General features: G+C 41.0%; 2 protein-coding genes across 2 annotated transcripts in view; both read right to left on the bottom strand.

Annotated features, from left to right (window-relative positions):
* Positions 1–24,777, bottom strand: part of LOC311580615 (glutathione S-transferase alpha-5) — an 83,113-nt gene that overhangs the window by 48,882 nt on the left and 9,454 nt on the right. The gene's annotated exons all lie outside the window — the stretch shown is intronic.
* LOC311580726 (glutathione S-transferase-like) overlaps positions 968–24,777 on the bottom strand; it is a 38,266-nt gene continuing 14,456 nt past the window's right edge. Inside the window, exons 5-10 of the mRNA XM_084752404.1 lie at positions 16,772–16,870; positions 11,880–11,931; positions 10,247–10,379; positions 7,929–8,070; positions 5,140–5,323; positions 968–3,288 (exon numbers count right to left, since the gene is read on the bottom strand). Coding sequence (XP_084608530.1) covers positions 3,251–3,288; positions 5,140–5,323; positions 7,929–8,070; positions 10,247–10,379; positions 11,880–11,931; positions 16,772–16,870 — 648 coding nt within the window. The 3' untranslated portion in view covers positions 968–3,250. The remainder of the gene's footprint in view (positions 3,289–5,139; positions 5,324–7,928; positions 8,071–10,246; positions 10,380–11,879; positions 11,932–16,771; positions 16,871–24,777) is intronic.

Raw genomic sequence — 24,777 nt, 5'->3', positions numbered from 1 at the left:
CCTTTACTCGTTTTGGAGGAGACTGAGCATGGGGCACATCTAGAGATGGGATGTGAGGACCACGAGTGAATCCCCGACATTGAGTGTTGAGTCACTTACACTGTTGGGAGTTTCATTTTGCCTTGTCTAGACGGTAGTTGTGCCCCTTTCCTTCCTTCTTGAGGACTGATACAAAAGCCCACAATTGAGCGATTGTAAACTTTTTTAAATGAAATTTTGGAGTTATACAGAAATTTTAAATTATAAGGCTATAGGACATTTTAAATATGGCAAGTGCTTTATATTATGATGTCTTTATTAATATGTAATCTTAAAAATACAAATAAAAGGCCAAACACTAAACACCAGAAACTAGGGTATTCCTATGTTATGATTCAGCAAGATAATTACCTAATCGGTCTGGCAGAGAGTCTATAGAATGTCTCTTCTTACCAAAAGTCTATTCAGACAAACACAGACTGACTTCAGAATACATGACTAGCCCCCTTGTCTTTTCTAATTTTGCTAAGCTTTAGCTATTTTGATAAACTGCGTCATATAAGAACCTATGATATTTTGCTATGGTGCACTATGTAAGGACCAGGAAAGTACAGTTGCCAGTCTCCCCATGGACTGTATTTATGGTTTGAAGTTTGATTTTGATGCTAAAAGAACTTCAATTCAAAAATTGTTATTGTTTAAAGCTAAACTTAACAGGGATAAAAATGTGAATCTTAATCTTATAAAAGCTACTAACTTGTTGTAAACTATGAAAGATAATTAAGACACATAAATTAATAGTCTTTATGAATTATTAAATTCTTTAATGTGTTCAGAACTATGTTTATAGTCATGATAAGTACAAATGTGATTTATTTACACAAATAAGCTTTACTTGGCCTTCTGTATGTTTTTAAGGTTAAGCCTAAAGCAAATAACTGAAAATAAGTAAAGTTTATTTAAATACTTAATAGATGGTATATTTAGTAGAAGGTCCTCAAAACTTTTCAGAGCTCTCCTGAACATGGCATTTTAAATGTTTAATGCCAGCTCCTAGAGGCAAACCTAAGGTTTCCAAAAAGACAAATGGGGCACAGCCCTGCCTGTCAGAGGAGGACTCCAGATCTCACTGTAGATGGTTGTGAGCCACCATGTGGTTGCCGGGAATTGAAGTCAGGACCGCTGGAAGAGCAGCCAGTGCTCTCTTAACCTCTGAGCCATCTCTCCAGCCCAGAAATGTTATTGGGTTTTTTTGGAAAGGATCTCCCTATGTAACTCTGTCTGGCCTGAAATTTACTATGTAGAATACACTGACCTTGAAGTTACGTTGATTTGCCTCCTTTTGCCTCCTGAGTGCTGGGATTAAAGGTGTATGCCATCTTACACAGAATATACTTATTTTGAGGTAATTTTTTTGTGCTTATATAAAATTATGTATGAAACTCAATTATATTGATATGTGTTCTAAGAAAACTTTCTCTACCCCGCCTTCTCTCTCCCTCCCTCCCCCTGCTTCTTGGCCACTATCAGCTGAGAAGCCTCCTGGGTCCCATGCTCCCACTGTGCAGATACCGTGTCTCAGCTCAGGGCTGAAGCAATAGAGCTCCCCAACCTTGAGCTGAACTCTCTGAAGCTCTGAAACCAAGCCAGAGGAATTAAGCCCGCCCCTTACTTCCTCCAGGTTCTACTTCCTACACATGGCATAACCTCCCCCAACAGCGCCACCAGCTGGGGACCAAGTGTACACACACACACACACACACACACACACACACACACACACACACGAGTCTCTGGGGAAAGCTTCTCCTTCCCACTGCTAGTTATCAGTTAGTTTCCTGCTATTGTTTCAATGCTGTGGACTTACCCCAGGGCCTTGCACATGCCAGGCAAAGCCCTCTGCCACTGAGCTGCAGCCACAGCCCTGATCCTGTGATTCTGTCCATGAAATTAAATATATATTACCAAATAAAAGATAGAGAAACTGTTTCTAATTTCTCCTGGGAACCGCCCTTGTGTGTTGAAAGCCCTAACATTGCCTTCCTTTGGTACACAATTTCATTTTTCACCAGTTATTTCAAAGAAGTACACAAAGCCTATGCACAAATACTGTGACTATTTTTCTAATAGAAAATATAATAAGCTTATAATAGAAAATGTAATAATCTGAAATACTAAATCTGCCTAGAAATTCACCAGGAAAGAAACATAAATATTTTATCTATATAATGGACTATTGAGCAGGCATTTGCATATCATGCTTTTAGTTGGTGTCATTGTAAATTAATAATGTCATAATAAAATATAAAAACAGGATCAAAACCTACCATCTATAGCTTGACCCAATATATAAAGATGTCTGTGGCAAAAAAACAAGCTAAGACAGAAATACTTCAAGTGTCAGCAGTATATTGCTGTGGGTTATGGCTTTCATGGTCTTTTGTTGCTGTAGCCTTTTCTAGTGTGGTTCTCTGCTTATCTAGTGTGGTGATTTTCATTTGTGGGGAGGGGTTGCCAAGACAACTTCATAGCTATGTCCCTGCCCTGAGATGATCGTTGATGCTGGGGAGGATCAAAAGTAGGGGTTAGTGACAAAGAGAGGACCCAGTTCCTAATACTGTAATCAATACTGCCACTGAATGACTTCTCCATAGTTTGTGTGTGTGTGTGTGTGTTATTGCTGAGTTTTGTTTTATAATCTTTAAGGGTAAGCAAGGTGGCTTAGCCGGCAAGGCTGCTAAATCTGATGACCTGAGTTCCATTTCTAAAGCCTACAGGATATGAGGAGAAAGCCTATGCCTATCAGTCACTCTCTGACCTCCACACACGTGCCACAGCAAGCACAGGGACGCACATGTGCACGCGTGCACACACACATACACTCTCACTACATACGAGTTTATTCTAGCACTGTAGAGAAGATGGCAGACTCTTGCTTGGGTTTTCTGGAGTCTTTCTTGGAAGCATGTCTTATTTCAAACAGGAGTACGCTTTTCTAGCTTATTGTAAGTTTTCAGTAGTTTATTTCCTCATATTTATTATTTCTTTACTAACATTGCTTCAGGACGTTTTCCAGGTCATTGATCCAAACACACTGTGAAGTGTCTACCGAGTAGCCTTGACCTCTGTGTCTGTATCTTAATACTCAGCTACTATTGTGCTCATGTTCTTAAGAAACATGCCTCGTTCAAATTTGAATATGTCCTTCACAGTCTTGATGGATTCTTCATCCAGTGGAGGTTTCCTCTGGCTTCCAGGTTGGAGGAATCTGTTAATTGTAGGGATTTGGCTGCTTCTGACCTTGAAGTCCTAAAATGTAAAAGGCCACAATCCGTGAAAAAAAGAATTCAGCAAAGTAAATACAAAGGAGGCGTGTCCCTACAAATGAGGGGAAAACATGGGAATTTGTAATCCCTGGAGAGGTGGTATGTTGGCTAGGAGAGCTTCTCACTCTTCCAGAGGACCTGAGCTCAGTTAGCACCATCAGGCTCCTCACAATCCCCTTAACTCCTGCTCAAAGGGATGTGATACCCTCTCCTGACCTCTTCCAGGACGTGTGTGTGTGTGTGTGTGTGTGTGTGTGTGTGTGTGTGTGTGTGTGTTTGAGTATGTGTGTGAATGTGTATGTTTGAATGTGTGTGTGGCAGTGTGTATGTGCGACTCTGTGTGTGTGGCAGTGTGTATGTTTGTGTGTATGTTTGAATGTGTGTGTGGCAGTGTGTATGTGCGACTCTGTGTATGTGCAAATTTTGAAAGAAACAAATAATAAAATGTGCATTCCGCACTGTGGGAAGAAGGAGAATAATGGAAATATCCTATATTATATATTATTGTCACGTGGTGCTGACCTTGTAAGATGCAAGTTGCAATGTTTCATGAGCAACAAAATATTCATAAGCTATAACCAATTGATCTCATTTTTTAAAATATATCCTAATGTCTTAAATGTGTGACAGCCCATACCCACAATGATGTTGATGATGTATTATATATAAAAGCAAACATCAGAGCATCACAGTAAGGGCCAAGTAAGGGGAGTCCTTATTTTCTTAGACAATCAGCATTTCTCATGTTGTAATATGATCTTTGAAAACAACTTTAGGTGGCTACCCAAAGTTATACAATGGATGCAGTCTCATTTGTGTAGCCATGTCTCATGTATTAGATGCTTCTGGATTTCACTACTTTTAAAAAAGCACAATAAATGGACCAGTATATGATCAGGAAATTTTCCAGGGATACAAAATAGGCAACATTGAAAAGAAAAGGGAAGTTAACCAAATAGCAATTCTAAATAAGTTTATAGCGTAATGTGTTTTGAATTTATAAAGTTTGAGGATTCAGTTGTATAATCAGATAAAGTTTGAGTCCCAGTCCTTGTACCAACTCACAATATAGAAGTTTCCTAACCCTTCACGTTGAGGATGAATAATTAAGGAGTAAAAGTGTATTTGGTTCTTGGTACAATAAGAGGCATATGATAAGCATCATCAGTGGTCACTGTTGTTGTTAAGTAATGGCTATGTCGCATGCTATTGTCTTAATTGCCCCAACCCACCCCCCAGAGAACAAAGCAAATCTTTGTCTGTTCTTGAGAAAGGGTTCTTGCTATGTAGCTTGGGCTGTCTTTGAACTAAAGAGCCTCCTGCCTCAGCCTTCTTCAGAGCTACAACTACAGGTGCGCACCACCGCCTCAGCTTAGGAAGCAACAACTACAGGTGTGCAGCACTGCATCATCTTAGGAAGCAACAGTACAGGTGTGCACCATTGTGTGAGCTTTGGAAGCAACAACTACAGGTGTGCATCATCTTAGGAAGCACTAACAACTACAGGTGCGCAGCACTGCATCAGCTTAGAAAGCAGCTTTATTAAGGTTCTGCCACATCCCAGGCAAAGCCCTGGAGATTCAGTTCCTGCAGGAAGCCTCCCTCGGGTCTCTGAGATGGTCCAGGTGACATTTCCTTGCTTTCTCGTTGTTTTAACTTAGCACATTATATGGAAGGTACCTGCCTGTGTGCTTGTTTTCTGGACTAGATGCATTAAATGGTGGCATCTTTATATTTCTAGCACAGGTTTCAGGATAAGGATGAAAGTGAATTCCTAAAACAATGAAGGACGACCAAGTGAAGGAAGTCCCCATGAGCTGTTAGACAACATTACCTGTGGCAGAGAGGAGCCCGGGCAAACACCGGGGTTGCATTTCAGCGTTACCTGTAGCAGAGGGAAAGCCCGAGAAGACATTGGGTTCACATTCTTCAGCCATTAAGATGACTTCAAGGAGCTGTACATCAGCCCAGCTCAGCTGATTGCCCACAAGAAAATCTTGCCCGTGGTCTCTTAGGGCCTGCATGGCGGATTGGGATGGAGGAAGCAGAAGGTGAGAACCACATAGAAATTAAAGCATTAAAGCACTCTTAGTTTGTGAGATCTTTAAGACGTTAGAGCTTGTTGCTAATCTGTTCTGTGCCACAAGCCAGCAGCATGAGCTTAAACCCCACCCTGCATCTCTGAGGCTTTCCGCTTAGTTTGAACCATTTAAGTCAGGTTGGCACAGTAAACACTCTTTACTCATCCTTCTTTGCTTTCTTTCCATCTCCTTGCACCTGCCCTGCGAGTTACACAGCACCCTAGTCTGGTGGCTCTTCTTGGTATGCAGTGATACACTGTCCTTACCTCATCTCGGACAGTTACCATACGTGTACGGGGAGAATCTCCTCATGGGGACACATGAATTTTTTTTTTCTTCGCAAGTGTTCTTCTAATATAGTTGTAAGTTATGTGTCAGGTAAAAATTGATTGAAAACAAAAATGAAAATATAGAATAGGTCTCACGAATATATATTCTATCCTAAAAGTTTATGCTCTTTATTATAGACTTGGACATGTGGTCAATATTTATAGAGTTGTGAATGCAAGTTTTGACTCTTATCAAATATATGCCATTGGTCACATCTATAAGGGGAGTGATAATAACACCTCTTTCTTGTAATTAGTGAGTATTAAAAGGTAGTACTTGCAAAACGCATATGGCTTTATCTTTGGCCCTCAGTCGAGATGAGTCATCACTGTTACTGGTGTTGATAGAAATGTTAATATTGTTACTGCTTCTAAGCATGAGAGAAGCCTCTGTGTTTCATGGCAATGTAGGGGGAAAGTTTGACAGAGCAGTGTTTGAGGATATAGCCCTGCATACATAAAGCCCTAGGTTTTATGCCCATGACTGGCAGAAAAAGACAGACTGACAGAGATAGTGCTATTAAGCATCTATGCTATTGACTCTATTTTTAAAACTAGAAGACTAAGTATCTTAAATTAAGTGCTAACTACAGATGAATATATGTTAAATGCTTTTGAAAGAAGATTTGTATAGAGACAGTCTGCAGTATATAATTTTATATGTTTTGGATCAAAAAGACTGATAGCCTACTATATGTTATTAAGAGAAAACCTTGGCTTAAGAAGGTTGGGTACCTGTAATTCATGACAAATGCACAGTAATAAATAATATGCACAACTTGGTATGTTTATGATCAATACATTTAAATATATGTACTAATCATTCAAGTCAAAGCTTGTCATCCAACTCAGAAAAGATAACAAAGCCAGTATTGCTAATAAGTTTGGAAAAATGCATCTTTTTTTTTTTTAAAGCAAGAGTCAACTTTTCATCATCCTTCCCCGACACCTATATTCATGATAACAAATGCACCTGGAGGAAAAAGCACTTGTCACTGAAGAACCACCCAGCCCTGGAGTTAGGGCGGCTGCTTTAAATGTGTGTGAGAGGCAGAGTTCTCAGGAACCATTTTGCAGAGGTGAGCAATGTGAAACAAAACACAGTGTTAACTTTTTAAGTCGCCATGACTCCCAGAGGCCTGCTAACCTTATGGACTCCGTGAGGCTCTGGTGCTCACCAGAGTATTTGAGAAACAATGTTGGTCCTCACTCCCCCACTGTGGGATGTCCTGGGGGATCCTGTTTACAAGGCATTATTTTACATAAGAGTGAAAGTCTAACAGCACCAGAACCACAAACAGTACTGGAGTTATGCTTAAAATCCTTGAAAACAACATAGAATCAGGAAGGTCTTCAATAGGGGCTGGAGAGATGGCTCAGAAGGTAAGAGGGTTTCTTTGCTTCCTTTTGTTTGTTTATATTTTTTAATATTTACTTGTTATGTATACTCTCTTATGCCTGCATGTGTGCCTGCATGCCAGAAAAGGACACTATTACAGATGAAGACAGATTTTCTCTGTGTTAGCCTTGGCTGTCCAGGACTCACTAGGTAGAACAGACTGGCCTCAAACTCACAGCGATCCGCCTGCCTCTGCCTCCCGTGTGCTGGGATTAAAGGCGTGCGCCACCAAGCCTAGCTGAGAGGGCTTCTTCTTAAAGACTGGAGTTGGTATCCCAACACACACACAATAATTGGGGTACCGCCCAACACCCGGAAGCCCAGCTTTAACAGGGATAGACACAGAATAGCACTGAGGCTTGCTGGCTTCCAGCCTAACTGTGAAAACACATGTTCTGGGTTTAGGGATGATAACACTTTGCCTTGAAGGAGTAAGTGCAGAGTGACAGAGGATACCTGATGTGTCCTTTTCTGGTCTCTGTGTTCATGCACAGGTGTATTAATCTGCACACTCACACAGACACAGACACACATGTGTACACACAAAAATGAAGAGCAGAAAGGAAGGAAGGGAGGAAGGGAAGGGGAAAGGGAGAGGGAGGGAGGGAGGAATGAAGGGAGGGAAAGGGGGGAGGAAAAACCTTAGTGGAAGGAAGAAAACAAGGTTTGTTTCAGACAAGTAAAAAAAGAGTGTCAAGTTTTCACAGAGGGTTTAAAATCTTTTATCCACCAAAGAAATTCTGTTTTCAATTTTGTTTGATGTTTTTTTTCTCTTTGATAGCAAGCCACGCGACAGGCCACGTTCAATGCTCACCTTCTCATAAACAGGAAAGAATCTCGCTGTGGCTTGTTGGAGGATGTACTCAAGATTCCTCTCCTTCTCTTCTGGCAGGGAGAGTGGAAAGTACATCATCATGTCACTCAGGTCCCTCAAGCCTTCGACGTACATATCAATCCTAAAGAAAAGATGAGCATCAACCACCAATACAAAGGAGAACAGTTTATGGACCAAAGACACATTGTACACAGTGTCTCCATCTCATCTGCCTGGTTATCATGGTCCCCACGGGATCCTGCTCCATGAACTCCAGTCAAGTATTTATACCACCAGCAAGTGGTACCCTGAGGGTATTAATAAAGCTCAGCCTGAAACCAGGTACAATGGTACAAGCCTGGAATCCCAGTGCTTGGGGGGGGGGGGGGGGAGGGATGGGGGGAGGGGGAAGGGGGGTGATCCTGGGCTGTGTAGCAAAACTCTGCCCCCTCTAGATTAATCTAGGAAATAAAAATTACAGCCCCAAAGTGTGTGAGCAATTACATGTATGGTTGTATTAATTATGCAACACCACTACTAATAAAATGCAATGTGCTCACAGGAAGTATAAAGTAACAATAAAGTAATACGTTGAGTAAATATAGTGTCTGTGGTATTTGTTTAAATACGGTATACATCTGGTCCATGTGGGAGAAGAGGTATCAAGGGACCTCTGTCCTGTCCAAAACCTCTCTATGAGGATCCAAGATTCTCAACTGCTCAGAGCAGCATGTTAAAGGGTACAGAATTCACTCCACAAGCCCCTACTTCCTGCTCCCCACAACTCTGATGGAATGAACGGCAAAAGTGGGCACCAAGACACGGTGAAGAGCCTTTTGGGGTCGCATGATATGTCTCTGTCCCGATCAAAGACGAATCTCTGGTCTTTGAACCACGGGTCCTGAAGCTTCACCCTGAGATAAGCACCGAGTGTCTTGAAGATGTTGTCAAGTCTTGCTGCTTCTGCCTTAGACTGCAAAGGGCCTCAGAGACTCTTGAACAGTAAAAAAGCAAGGAGACGACTTCCTGTGGCTTCCAGCAGGTCGTCATTTTACATTGCTTTAAGGGAAGCTAGCTTCAGTGTAAGAAGCCCACGGTGAGAATCGCAGGATTTGAGGGAGCCCCATCCAGCCACGTGGAAAGAGAAAGAAATGCCCGGCCACGCCCACGTGTTCACATTACCCAGCCCAGGGCCCAGACATAAGACAGCACCACTGCACGAGAAAGTCTGAGGAATCAGCTCACAGGACTGAGAGAGCGACTGTTGTGTAGTAGGATTCCAAGAGTTCCACTCAAAGTGTAAGGGAATTATATAGGCATAAGAGATGAAAATATAGCTGGGTTGGTGGCCCACATCTGTAATCCCACCAATGCTATACAGAGAAACTAAAAAAACTAATAATAATAATAATAATAATAATAAGTTATTGTTATAGAATACAGGTGAATCAGCTCATTTTGTGGAAAAAAAAACAGGTAAACAAAGGACACACAATTAATGTACTTTTTCAAATTGGAAACTATGCCTCCATATATGAGATAGTAAATGAGGGGAAGCCATTTTTAATATAATTACTCTAAATACTAAATATGGACAAAATGATAGCACTGAGCACCAACAGCTACTAATATAAAAAATATGGATGCACGGTTTCTACTTCAAGGAAGAACAGCTGTAATAGTCTGACATAACACCTCGAGATCCAAAGTCTGACAATCTCTCCAAAGGCAGCCAGCAAATCACAAAACTACAAAGACAGAGGTTGGGCTGCCAATCATCGAAGGCCTACAGCATGCCCAAAACATTTAAATTGTGTCTAGGAAGCTGGGATTTGGGGGCAGCTGGTGTAGAATAGCAGAAACCTGATGAGGTGGTTTCCTACAGTGACTTCCAGTCTTGGGTTTACAGGGTTAGGTGAGCCCCTCTTTCTAAATAAATGTGTGAGTCAGAGAGTTCTTGTGCTCTATTCTTGTGTCCCATCCCCACGTGGTAGAGGCAAGCATAGATTCATGAGAAAATGTCTAACTCCTTCTACTAATGAAAGCCAAAATCACAACTAGGAAAAAAAACATAGTAATCACCCAAATTAGTCACTGCTAAGGTAAATGCTGTGAAGTGGGGTCTATAATGACAGTCTTTCTCTTTAGAACTGGACACAGCAGAATCTTCCAGTCAAGAGTAGGCTTTGTATCAGTCTATTAATAGCTATACCATGATTGTGACTTCTAAGGACTTTTAATGTTAGTGCTCTGGTTTGGGGTGGGGTTTTGTTTTGTTTTGTTTGGCTCTTGCTCTAAGTTACAAAGGGTCTTTGTACCAGGCTTGTTCTTCTAGGTTCCTCCCATACAAGTCGTACTTCGCAGCTATGTATCTTAAGATGGCTCTGGTTTGCACCAAATTCATTCCATCGATTTCAACCATGGGCACTTGTTCATACATCAGCGCCCCACCTTAAAATACACAAAGGGAAACTAGATTATTTATTGGTCTTCAGAGTAGTAACTCCATTTCCTTTCGTTCTAAAGGCTCTAAGAACTAAGACCATATAATCCATTTCTCAATGTATATGTTAGAAACTATGAGTAGAAATATATGTGCACTTATTTACAAATTTTATAGAATACAAAACATATATGATACTTTGGGTCAATGTTTAGCTATCATAGGACATTTGGATGCATTCCTTTGGACCAGTGTTCTCCTTTTCTACATCCTTAGTGTCTTTTCCTAAGGCCACGCCCCTCATTTAGACACCTTTTACCTTTGAACTCTGACAGCACCCTCTGTTGTAATTCTGAGTCCAGGCAGGCCTTCTTACCCACCCTTCCTCCCCATCTGCTTGCTTTCTGGAGTCACGTGCCATGGTTTACGTCATTCTGTCACTCACCATTGCTTGTCAGAGAACACCCATAAATAATGACCCTCACTTTGAATTCAAAGTCTTTCTTGAAATTTGCTCTTTATATATCTTCTACAGGTGAGCACCTATCTGGATGACAGTTATTTGGGTCTTATTTCTTCAACTTTCCCAAGACGCTTTGTAGCAAAACAAACCAATGAAGAAATAGCAACTAGATAAGGAATGCAAGATAGCAATGGTTCTTTGATTAGGAAGAATACCATCTCCCAGCACTCGGGAGGCAGAGGCAGGCGCGGATCGCTGTGAGTTCAAGGCCAGCCTGGTCTACAAAGTGAGTCCAGGACAGCCAAGGCTACACAGAGAAACACTGTCTCAAAAAACAAAACAAAACAAAACAAAACAAAAAACAAAAAACAAAAACAAAAAGAAAGAAAGAATACCATCTCTGTCTCTGTCACTCTCTCTCTCCTCTATCTCAGAAGGGCAACCGTGAGGCTTGCCCTACGCTTTTCCATTTATAATCCTTAAAGTTGCATGAGTTGGGCTAGTCGCCAAACCACACAACGTACTTTAGCAGAGAGAATTTAATATAAAGAAGTTAGCTGTGTGTGGTGCCTTGCATCTGTAATTGCAGCACTCAGGAGAGGAAGGTAGGAAGAATGGACATCCAAGGTCACACACGGCTACATAATCAGTTCATGTAGCCTAGGTTATGTGAGACCCTGTCTCAAAAAGCCAAAAAATTCATCTTAAAATAATAAATAAATAAGCCTATATACTGCAAAGCTGCAAAATACCAACAGGGCAGGACCATGGAGCAACTACAGAAGCTTTCATCTCAAGTTGGGGGCAGACATGGTGAGAGCCATAATTATCACAATTTAAAAAGTTAGGGGTGGCCGCCTCCTACTCGCAAGATTCAGGTGCTGCCTTCCTTACATAGACACAGGATCCTGGTAGTTACTGTCCAGCACTCCCACTGCTCTCTTGGAACACTGGAGCAGCGAGAGCAGAAAGGACCTTTCACAGTAGCAGATGACTGTCTCTGATCTCAGGCAACACTAGAAGTAAGAGAAAGGTTTCCTCTCACCTTGGATTAACTTCTCAAATTCTTCACGAGTTTCAAAAAGTTCTTCTTCAAACTAAAGAATGGGGAAAAGAGCATAAGAATATGGTGCTTTTAGTTGATGGCATCGGAAAGTTAAATAGGATTAAAATAGGATTAAATAGGATTAGGCCAAGATTTCAAGCACACCAAGACCTTGCCCCTTGCTCAGCATTTCTGAATACTGGGACCGTGCTAAATTCCAGGATGAGGTCATTTTCATTTCTGATTTCTGAAGCCAAGTGTGACCTGAACTCTGAAATTCAACAGCTATATTACAGATTATGAGGAATTATACCATCTTTTATTTTAAAAAAATACAAAAAATCTGCCCTCTTATTCTCTAAAAATAGTAACAATACTTTTACACAAGTTATAGAATGTATTATAAAAATCTATACTTAAAATATTTATTGTGGTTTTAGTAGGTAAGTATTGAGTTTACTCTATCTGCTATGTATGCTTTATAAAATTTCATATTCTAAAGAAAGAATGCACAAAAATAAGGTTTAAAATTATTATTAAAGTATTATTAACATCTCTCTCACTCTCTTACAGACATCACTCTATATCTCTTTAATCATCTGTAACTCTATCATTATCCAACTGAGAATAAGAAGAAAAAGATACAAATGACATTAAAAGAGGGGTCATTTACATGAGTCATTCCCAAAGACACACAAGAACGGGTTGGGAATACAGATGAAAGTGTAAAACTGTAAAGGCTGAACTGATGGTACAGATTTATGCTCAGTGATATGATGGTCCTGCTGGGCTTTTGGCTTTGTTGTTAATATTCCTTATTAGAGAAACAAAGTATAAATTTTTATAATTATAAATATATATAATTATAAATCATTTTCTCTACTGTCTGTGGAGGGGGGAAGGCTAAATGTGGCAAATGTGGAGACTCCTCATGTGTTCCCAGATCAAAAAGTAGAATAAGAGACACTGGCCTTTAGCTGGCTTCCTTATTTTTTGTTCAGTCTCGAACCCCACTCCACATTTGGTCCTACTCCCTCACTTAACCTTCTCCAGGAACATTATGACAATCAGACTCAAAGGTTTGCCTCATTAATGCCCTAGGTATGTTTCTTCCCAAAACTTTCATTTGTTTCCCTACATTGTCAAATCTTACATTCTTTGTCACTGTTGAACTGGGTTAATGCAGCAAGCAATAACCATGCCACCACCTCGATATATGCAGCCTTGAAATTCCCTGTACCAAAACAAAACAAAACAAAACAAAACAAAAAACAAAAAAAAACTTGGTCCATTATTTTAAAATTCAGCCTTACTCATATTGTCGGGACATGCCTCAAATACAGCCACATTCACTACCAGGAACAAGTAGGGCTTTCTAAATAAGATCCCAGTAGCATTTAGAGAAAAGACCTAAATCAGCAAATGGGATTACATAAAATGAAAAGGCTTCTGGAAATCAAAACAAATGGTAAGTAAGTGAAGAGGCAGCCCACAGAATGGGGGATCATCTTTTCCAGATAGTCACCTGGCAGATGATTACTATCTAGGGTATATAAAGAACTAAAAAAAACTGAACATCAAATAAATAAATAACCCCATTAAAGATGCACTCAATAACTGAATAGAGAGTTCTGAAAAGAAGAAATAGAAATAGCTAATAAATACTTTTTTAAAAATGTTGAGCACCCTTAGATACCAGGGAAATGCAAATTAGGACTCCTTTAAAATTCCATTTCAGAATTATCATTATCAGAAATAGAAATCGCAAAAATGCTGGCATGGATATAGTGAAAGCATAACTCTCATTCATTGTTGGTGGGGGTGTAAAGCCTCTTTGTAAACCAACCTGGAGTGTTCTCAAAAAACTAAAATTAGAACTGCCACATGACCCAGCTATACCACTCCTGGGCATACAGACAAAGGCCTTATATCCTACTACACAGATACATCAATATTCATTTATGTAATTATTGCCATAGAGTAAGAAGGGGGTAATGGGTTTCTTCAAAGTAGCTAAGAAATCAAATTAACCTAATTATCTGTTAAAAGAAACATAGATAAGAAAAATGTGGTGCATAGATACAATTGGATATTACTCAGCTGTAAAAAAAAAAAAAATGAAATTGTGAAATTTGTAGCTCAGTGAATAAAACTGAAAAAAATATATACTGAGTGTGGTAACTTGAGCCCAGAACGACAAAACACTGCATGTTTCCTTTTCTGTACAGACCCTACTAGCTGCGACTCTTTTGTTTTGAGTGTTTAGCTTTGAGGACAGATGGAAGGTAGGAAACTACAAAGGGACCATTAGGGCTGACTCATGAAGAGAGGTAGGATAGTAGATTGCAGGCAAAACAAAAGGAGAAAGGGAGGATACTCGGGGTGGAAAGAGTTAAGTAAAGAGACCTAGTAGAGTATGAAGAAAGAAGGTCAGGAGGAGGCTGACCCAAAGGAAGGATATATGACAAGCCAACCCAATGGAAAATATAATTGGACAGATAGTACAATCATGTGATACATAAAGAGGGAGGGGCGTACAGGAAGTTGAAGGATTAAGTGCTGGTGGAGGCATGTGGTTGGGGAAGATGAACCGGTAATGGGCTAACCAAAGCTAAGAATACAAGAGAAAACCTTGTGGAGATCTACTAATAATAAGCTAGCTTCAAACTATAACTTTAAGAGAGCAAATGGAATTTGCATGGAGTTACCTTCCATGGGTGGGGCAATGCCGCCAAAAAGTCACGGGTTCTTAAAGGAAAATCACAGTCCAAGACACGGGACACCTCTCTACAGGTTATTGGTCGAGAGGCCCCAAAGGTCTCTAAAACAACACAGGCGATCCCTAACTACATGATAAAATCCATTGCTGAAGATAGGGCACACTTTGTTTACAGAGTATACAGAATTCTATCTCAACCCCACTGGTAAACTTCTTCCCTGTTGGCTAGCTTTCATAGTACCAGAATATGGCATGGAGGCTTCTGGGAGAAGAAACGACATCAGTAATCTTACCCTGTGATAGATTCTGCATGCTATATCACAAATCTGTCAGGCAAGACATTCCATAGTCCAATAGTGGCATGTTATGGGGGTAACTAACTGTATTCTGGTTGTATTTGAGGCTTGCTCCACAGAAATTAATCTCGTGCCTGGAAGTGCAATCCTGGTCAAAGGCATGTGTATAGGAAAGTCATAGGCCCTGGAGTAGAACCTGAAATTGTTATTTTGCTAAATGTTCATGTTATTAATTGCCCTTTGAAAATATGTGTTTATACACATATACTCTGGACCTCTCTCAACCTTCATCAGAGAAGCCTCTTTTTGCATTTGACATCAGTCAATAGAGAGATGAACAAATGGTCGAAGAGCTGAGGATAAGATGCTGAGTGCTCTGCCCTAAATGGGATGTTTTTTATCATCCCTACCACCATCAGGGCTCAGGGAACATAACAGAAGACCCAGAAGATGGGGGAAATGCTGCGAAATGGTGTCTTCTGGATATTACATCGCAATCACACTCCTAAACCAACAGCAGCTGTGGTTACCTGCATAAGACCCTCACAGGATCAAACCTGTCAACATTCCAGCATCGACTCAGAAAGTGTTCTCCAGGCCCTGTCCTTTACTGAGGAGCTACAGCAATTGGTAGCTACTGGTGGAAAGAGAATAATTCTTTTTAGAAGGTTTACCCACTGGTAGGTTTCCCATGGAACACAACCACGCATATATAGGCAGCACTAACTGGAGTTAGTGGGTTATCAGAAAGAAAAATATGGATGATGAGTAGGAGGAAGAGGAAAAGAAAAAGAAAAATGAAGACATGAAATTACAAAGAAGGAATGCTGGGGTGGGTATGATCATTTTTCTTTGCATACACATATGAAATTCTTTAGAATAATAAAATATTCATTCTTAAAAAGAGAGAGAGAGAAGGATGAAGACCAGTTTGGGGTTACATCATGAGTCCCAAGCCAGCCTGAGCTACATAGAGAAACCCTGTCTCAGGTAGGTAGGTAGATAGATAGATAGATAGATAGATAGATAGATAGATAGATAGATAACAGAATTTTAAGTAATTTAAAATTTTATCAAAGTGTATAACAGTTACAATTTTAGTAGCAAATGGTATGATCTTACTCCAAGCTCTTCTGTTTGCTTGGTTTTTGAGAAACTGTCAATTGCAGGCTCGGTTGGCTTTGAACTTGCCATGTAAGAGAAGATGACATTAAACTCTTGATCCCCTTGCCTCCACATCCTAATTTCAGAGTTTACAGGTATATATTGCTATACCTGGTTCCTGTGAGACATTCTATGCTTTTAAACAAACTGTTGGGAGGCCAGCAAGGCGGTTCAGTGCTAAAAGGTGCTTGCTTCTGAGCCTAAGTACCAAGGTTCAATCTCCAGGACCCACATGGTGGAAGAAGGAAGCCAACTACCACAAGTTGTCCTCTGGCCTCCAGATGTTTGTCACATGTCCCCCTCCACGCACACAACTAATGATAAATGTAAAATTTTTAAGTGTTCATTTCTCAACGCTCTTGAGACAAATGTGATTAGATGATGTTCTCACTATGCTGCTAAGAACAAACTGAGAGAAGCTTGAAGCCAAATGAGCCTCCTTCCTTCTCATCCTTTCTTCTTTCCTTCCCTCCTTCTTACCTCTCCTTATTAGTTATTGTAGAGCACTATTTGTACTATCTTGGATGAGCACAATATCCATAATTCATCATTTATTTAAAAAGAAATACTAACTCACTGGCAGCCCAGCATTTAAAGAGTATTTGTCAAGAGCTACTTTTTCTTTGGAAAGAGTGTAAAGTTTTCTATGACTTTTAACCAAGTAAGTGCTCAATGAAAGGCATGGAAACCAAAATAACTCCAGGGCATCTTACCTCTACCCCAGCTGCCGCCAAGAGCCACCAGATGGACTCCATTCTGCCTCTTCCATTGAAGTAGTGAAGCACGGGCTTCCCAGTCATGCTAAAAGATTCCTGAGGTGGGGGGGAGAAAGAGAGAGGGGGGAGGGAGAGAGGGAGGGAGAGGAAGGGAGAGAGAATATGACCAACAGAGAGACAAGAGTCTTGGAGAATGAGTTTACAGAGCAGAAGCAGAAGGCTCAGAAAGCTTTGACTAGAATTTTGACCCCTAAAGGAAGCTGCTCCTCTGCCCCAAAACTGCCCGTGCTCTGCTCCTCTCTCACAGTGAAGTCTATCTCCACAGGCAGATTCCCAAATGCCTTCCCGAAACCTAAGCAAATAACTGATAAAAAGAAGAGGAAGACAAGTCTACGCAAGCCAACAGATGGAAAGAATTCAAGAGCAAGACAAATATGCCTCTCTTCCCCCAGTGGGTGGTTCCGATCAAGCGCTCTGATCATACCCCCCCCCCTCTCTCTCTCTCCCTTTTTATGTCTCTTCCCTTCCACAAAGGCAAGCCTAGACTCGAGAGACAGTGTGAGCAAGAGGGTGGGATTTCTGGTACTTTTTGCTTTCTGAAGTATTCCTGACAGTTTAATCATGGTGTTCTCTGATGCCAAAGCAGTTTTAATGTTTTGTGGGGATTTTAATAAAAAAAATATACAGTTAAGCCAAGGGTTGCTTTTTTATACTTTTTCCTTGGAAAGCAAAATTTTCTTTCAGAGACCTAAGCTATGTTCATTTTAAGAAGTTGAAATAATACACAAATCTAGGCAGCAAAATCCCATGCCCATGTACCAACATAAACTATGTTGGGCTATGAACGACAGGCTTGGTCAGGTGATAGATCCTGGACATCAATGCTGCCTTCAGGTATCTGGACAAAGAGTGCCAAAAATCAAAGGGGGCTGCAGAGAGAGGTTAGTGTCTTTATGAGAAAGATAGTCTTCATTATAGAAGTGGGAACTGATTTGTTTTACAGCATATTAACTGGATCACCTTCAAACCCCAAATCTCCACACATGAAAAGCCCAGCGAAACAAACGTAGAGAAAAAGAAAAGATAGCTTGTGAAAAATCACTATTCTGAAATTCAGAATTAAAATATAGTAATAAAACAAGAGGTGTTGCACCATAATGAATTATTCAACCCTACTGCTTCAGATTTTAATTACCTGAGGGGTTTAAGGTTCAGGATACAGGCCAGTGTCTTTATCAGGAAAGTGGTCACATCAACATCATAGGTTACTGAGATTTGCAATCTTCGGTCATATAACTACATCTTTAAAACTAAGACAAAAAGCTGGAGCTCCATACAAGTCAACCTGTCTTTCCTTTCTGCCTTTTTCTACTATTTTTTTTCCATAACTATTGGCAACTCTAAACATTCTACATTAGAGCTGCAGCAAGTGAACAGACGCTGGGTAAGTTTCTTGACCAAATCCAAAGCTTTAAAACAAGGAACTGACCAACTCCTTGGGAACATGCGACTGCTACGGGGGCAGGGAGAGGAGAATAGGACCATGATGGAATTTTGCTACTCCTATGGAAGTTATGGAGAGTAAAGGAAGTAAGGTCTCTCCTCAGAGAGGTTTATGATTATGATAGACCAACGGATTGAGTTTGTATTTCTTTGTTTGGTCGCACTCACTATGTAGCCCTGACTGGCTCAGAACTCATTATGTTGACCAGGCTGGTCTCCAGCTTACAGAGATCTGTCTCTCATGTGTGCATTTCTTCCTTATTTAAACAGAGGACTCTTCTAATACTTTATTTATTTTTATTTAATTTCTTTTCATACAATGCATTTTGATCATATTCTTTTCCTTCTCCCAACATCTCCAGAATCCCTGCAACCTCCCTACCCTACCAAATTAATGTGCTTCACCTCTCAAAAAAAAAAAGCAACAAGAAAAACAACAAAAACCAAAATGAGGATCAAAACAGACAAACAAGCTAAAAAATAAAAATCAGTAAGACAAAAAAAAATCAATCAAACAAACAAATAAACAAAACAAAACAAACAAACAAACAAACCCATAGTGTCCATTCTGTGTTAGCTAACTGCTCCAGAGCATGGATTCCTCCCTGGAGAGTGGGTGATACACCCAGTGATACTCCATTAAAGAAAACTGGCTTTCCCTTTTCCAGCAGGCATCAATTACAAATAGGTACTTGGTTGGGGATGGCACTTTAGATCTACTTCTTGGTGCTGAGATTTTGTTTGGTTTGACTCTGTGAGGGTCTTGTGCATGCTGTCACCCTCTCTGTGAGTTCATATATGTATTGGTCCTTTTGGTTTGGATGATGCTCCTTCTTTGGAGCCACTGGCCACCTCGGACTCTTACGTTCTTGTTGCCTTCTCTTTCAGATAGATCTCTGAGCTTTAAGAGGAGGTTTTGATGAAGAGCTCCCACGTAAGGCTGGGTGCTCCAAAGTTTTTTTTTTCTCTGCACACTGCCCAGTTGTGAATCTTTGTTAACTAACATCAACTATAAGAAGAAGCTTCTCTGATAACAGTTAAGCCATGCTCTTACCTATGGGTATAGTATAATTATGTCATTAGAAGTCATTTTATTTCTATGCTCCTTTCACATAATAATAATAGTAGTTTTTCCTCTAGACAAAAGACATATTTTCTCAGGTTCTTGGACACTTTAACATTGCCAGGAGGTATGGGATCCATCTCATGCAATGGGCCTTAAATCTTATCAAATAGTGAGTTGCTCCCATAACATTTGTGTCACTCTTGTACCACTATATATTGCAGGCAGGTCAGTGTTAAAGGTTGCAGTGTTAATACCTGTGTGATGTTGGTGATGATTTTTCTCCTTCAGTGATGTGAAAAGTACCTTTCAGCACTATGAATGCTAGTCAGTAGACGTGAGGCTTCTTAGCTGAGAACCAGCTTGGTTCCTCCATGTTCTATGACACAAGTAAGCTGTGTCTTCAACAATAAGCAGAGCCTTACTATCAGGTTATGTAGAATAACCAAGAGTTTTGGCATCATCTGGTAATGTTTGCTGGGGAGAGCCTGTGGGACCCCTGTGGCCAGTGAGTCAACAAGATATAACTCATTCCTAGACCTGGAGTTTTGACACGGTGGTATAAGCTGTCTACGTGAGGCATTGTCTCCCCCATTATGTGGTGACTCCACTTAAATTGCTTTCATATACGCTTATGTTTTAGGGAACTTCTACAGTGAGTAGTAGGTTTGCACATGGCTTTTCAAAGTACCTTTAGTGTTAGTTGCTTCTCTCCATAGCCCCTCCTTTACCCTGCCCTCCGATCTGCCTTCCCATTTAGCCTCCCTGCTCTAGTTTCTGCTTTATGTCTTTCTAGCACTATGCTCTATTTCCACTCCCTCTTCCACCTGTTTACAGTCCTTGAGACCCTGACCAAAAATATCTCCCTGATTAGTACAATTCTCTCTACAGTTACAGCTGTGCATGTTACTAACTTCCACCTCGTTTTTGCTCAATTTGTCTCTCAAAGCACTTTTAAAGGACCACACTTACCGACTCTCATCACGTACTATAATTGTCACCCCACAAATGGCTCCCGTTCAGTCGTTTGACCCATTCATAAAATTCTGCGATTACTGACCTTCTGGTTTTAGGACACCCTTTTCACCTTGAGCGTGATGACAACAACTCTACAACAAAACCCACCTACATGCTTCGTCAGCGACTTGCCTCTCACTGCCTCCAGCTGTAGTCAACCACTAATCTACTTACTGTCTGTAGGAGCTTAAAGGATGTTGACTTCCCACACAGGGGAACCATACAGTTCAGTCACTTCTTGTGAAACATGGGTTTTCCATGTTAATCCATGTAGCAAACTCCCTTGTATTGCTAATAGAACATGCTCCTCGCTTGTTCATTTGTTGATAGATATTTGGTTTATGTCCAGGTTTTGAATGATGCTGCTCTAAGCAATTTTAAACAAGGATTAGAGGGGTGTGTTTTCCTTTATCTTGATTATATTGTAAGTATCGAGTTTTTCTGGGTTGTTGGTAGTTCATTTCAATTTACTGAGGAACTTCTCACAATTTTATACATTTTATTATCAATCAAGGAAGAGGACCACATGCTTTGACAGTATAGACCCTCTCTGAAGGTCTTAGTCTAATAAGAAGTCCTCCAGCTAAACCCTGACTTTTGCATCAGCCTGTAGGAAACACTGTCCACCCATCCATATTTTGTGTCTTCATTCTTGAGATGTCTGGAAATGAAAACTCAACTATTTTAATCTTTCTCTTCCCCTGTCTTGATGTGGAGACAATCACTTCATTTCTTGAACAAAACTTTTGTCTGGGCCCTAGCCTCTGAAGGCTGAGCCCCTGCACTTAGGATTTCAGCGTCCCTGATATTCCTATTACAAGTTTGGGGGAGTCTCTGTCACTGTGCTATATGCATGAACTGCATCCAGTTCAGTAGGGCCACTCATCTGGATCCACCTCAACTGTACTCTTCTCTCATCTCACATTGATGATGCCCAAGCATATGCCCAATGCCCAACTTGATATCATTCATGGTCCCCTTGTGATTATTCAACTCACTCCCTGTGGGACCCAAATCCTTCCTGGGATACCTATTGAGGTAAGAGCAGAAAATGTACCACCCAAGGCTCTTTCCATGTTTTCCCACAGAAGTTCTGTTTGGTAGCAATGAATTGAGAGTGGCTCCGATCTGAACTAGCTTCATCCCTTCAGAGTCTACTGCGGCTGTTCGCTGGAACATCAAACTATTTTTTGAAAGAAGGAAAGGGCAAAGAGTAAGATGTCTGTAGTTCTCACTCTTTCAAGATGGGAAAAATGTTTGCTGAAATGACAGACCAGGGAATGAAAAGGACAGTTACCTGGTAATCTCACCAGTTTACAAAAATATAAACAGGGTCAGAACATTTTGTCTTCCTCATTTTATCCTTTGCTTGTCAATATTCTTTTATTTTAGCCTGTTAGTTTGTTTACTTTTTAAATATTTACTTATTTATTTATTATGTATACAGTGCTCTGACTGCATAGACACCTGTAGGCCAGAGGAGGGCATCAGATAACATTACAGATATTTGTGAACCACCATGTGGTTGCTGGTAATTGAACTCAGGACCTTTGGAAGAGCAGGCAGCGCTCTTAACTACTGAGCCATCTCTTCAGCCCATCCTGTTAGTTTATTAATGCTTAATACTTCATCTTGGTACCAGAATCCAGTTCCTGACTTCTTTGTGAATTTAGTTCATCTCTTTGTTATGTGACTTAGTTTATTTGTTTGAGAAAGATCTCATATAACCCAGGCTGGCCACACACTCAATATATAATAATAGCCAATGCTGACCTGTATCCTCCTGCCTCTGTCTCTCTGGCGCTGAGATTGCAGGGATGCACTATGACAGTTAACACAAATTAAAGTCAGGTTTTACTTGATTCAAAAGAGTATCTGTGAGTTTAAGGACTATTGACTGTGGCATCAGAGGAGGTAGTCATGAAGATTTGGTGGATTCTGGGTTCATAGATTTTCTTCTAATTGTGGTTCTGTCTTGTCTAAGCTCTGTCATGCAGATAAAGCTCAACCTTGGTTTCTTCATTTTGGATGGGAGTGGAACCTTGGTTTGTTTGGGTTTTGGGTTTTTGTTTGTTTCGTAGCATGCTCTGTGGAGTAGTTTAACATTTCTACATGGACTGTGAGTAGCTATGAGTAACAGGGCCTGTCTGAGCCTGTGACTTACACACCAGATATGTAAGTAGAACACAGACAGCCATGAAGATAAGGCTCCTATGTTGCAATTCTTCCTTTATGGGCCGCTATAGGCCTGGCCCAGGGAGAATGAGTCATAGTGGGCTTGCAGCCTCTGTTCCAGGTGCTGTGGGCATGTGCACAGAGGTTCCCAGGTTTTGCCACAAGCACCTTTCCAGATCTTAGAATCCAGAGGCCTAAAGCAGAAAAGACATAAACTCCTGGTAAGGGCAAAAAGCTTTGGGGCGGGGTAGGATGATGCCCTCGCAGATTTAGCTCATAGGCAAATCAAGTAACCATCAAAAGCATCATAGAAACAAGAGGGGTTTACAGTACCGTGTCTGTCAGGGCCCACACAAGCTCATGAACAAACACAAGCAAAATGTTGACAATTGTAAACAAGTCTTACCAGTTCCTTTTAAACTGACTCTATTTACCAAGGGTTTGTTAAGTCTCACAAAGTCATTTTGATTAATTACTACATATACTTTCTAAAGGGTTGTTTTACTTTATTGTAATTCAATGAGACAAGCTCTCACTGTGCTATGGAGGCCTGGCTTGCCTGTCATTTGGTATGTAGGCCACTCTGGTTTCAGACTCATAGACAACCACTTGCCTCTGTCACATTCTCTGAGTACGAGAACTAAAGGTGTGTGCCACCACACCCAGACAAATTTTATTTTCTTAGAGCCTAATTCATCTGAGTAAATTAAAATAGGTCTAAATCTATTATAAAACACAGCATGGACATAGACACAAACTCATGGACTGGAAGTTTTGTCAATAACAATCATGTCTCAGGTCCCATAATTTAAAACCTATTACTTGAGTATGGTAAATGAGACGAAGTATGCTAACAAAGGTACCTTGAAATGTTATTTGGTCAAGTTTCAAAGTCAGTGAGTACAACAAGGGGATTTTTTAATTTTAGACTGGCTTTGCGCTTTAATTGACCATTTGGTTCATTTTGGCTCTGTCCGTTAAGCAGGTAATATACAAACAGAAAGAAACAAGTATAATCGCCGACCTTTCTGGAGCCAAAGCAGTCTTCTAAGAATAGGAATTTAGGAACTGTGTGGATTGTCACGTGCTTGCTAGGGACGGGGTTGGAGCGCAGGCCTTTGCACATGCTACGCAATCACTGTGGCGCTCGGCTCCATCCCTAGCTCTGGGTTCTTGTATCCAAGGCCATGAACAGCCACCGAGAGCCAGAAGAGCAGAGCGTGGGTGGAGAGTGGGTGAAAAGATCTAAAAGGGGCACGTGACTGCCCTAGGTATGGTGGGGGAGGGGGCTTATTGTTATTGGTAGATAAAAAGGGAGAGCATAGCCAGAGGCAAGAACATCTGAGAAAAGTCCAGAAGGGCTGGGTAACCCAAATGGATGGATTAAATATGGAAGGGCAGCTAGGGGAAGGGTAGCCCAGCCCCAGGGCTAGAGAAGTTCAGGGTAGGGGCAGGGGATGCCAGCCATACTGTAACAGGGAGGGACTGAGAGATGCTGGGAGAACCTGGTGACCAGGTCTGCTTTGAGATGTTTAATAGGCACCTCAGTTAGCCGCGTGTCCCAGGCTTGAGACCCAGCAGAAGGGTTCCTCTGAGAGAGCTTGTGGCAGTCAATCTTCTTTCTGAGAGCCTACTACGCAATCTGAGAATTACCACTGGGGAAGCATCGGTCAACTCAGTTATCTTATTTTATTCTAAATTCCAGTTTCTTTTGTTGGGTTTGGACCCAACGTATTTGAACCTTCGTTCCCCCAGCTCGCGGTGCAGCCCAGGGAGGTGGTGGGCACCCTGGCTGTGGTGCAGACTTTTGAATGTCACAGCCTGGCCCTGCTTCCAGCTCTCCTATTCCTGATCATCCAGCTGTCAACAAGTCCTACAGCCACATCCCACTGCCACAAACGATGTCACTCTGGCCATCATGCCTTCTGTACCACAACTGACTGAAGCCACTGAACAATGACTCAAGACAAACTTCTCTCCACCTCTTGATTTGTTTCCTCCAGTTGGGTGCTTAGAGAGACAAGAAAAGTATCTATACACCACCTGAGCCTAAAACGTCAATAACTCCTACAGAGAGGCACACCGCTCTACCACACCAAAAATGTAGTCTCCTTTAATTTTAACACTACTCAGGACTCCAATTCCTTCCATGTCTCTAAGAAAATTTCTCAAAGTCAAGTCACTTGTATCAGGATTGAAACAAGGCCCACACAAAGCATTTGGACATCATGTGTGATCATGAGGC

The sequence above is a fragment of the Acomys minous genome (genome assembly GCF_964271855.1).
Source record: "Acomys minous genome assembly, chromosome: 13".
NCBI lineage: Eukaryota > Metazoa > Chordata > Mammalia > Rodentia > Muridae > Acomys > Acomys minous.
This window is presented reverse-complemented; position numbering and strand designations above follow the sequence as displayed.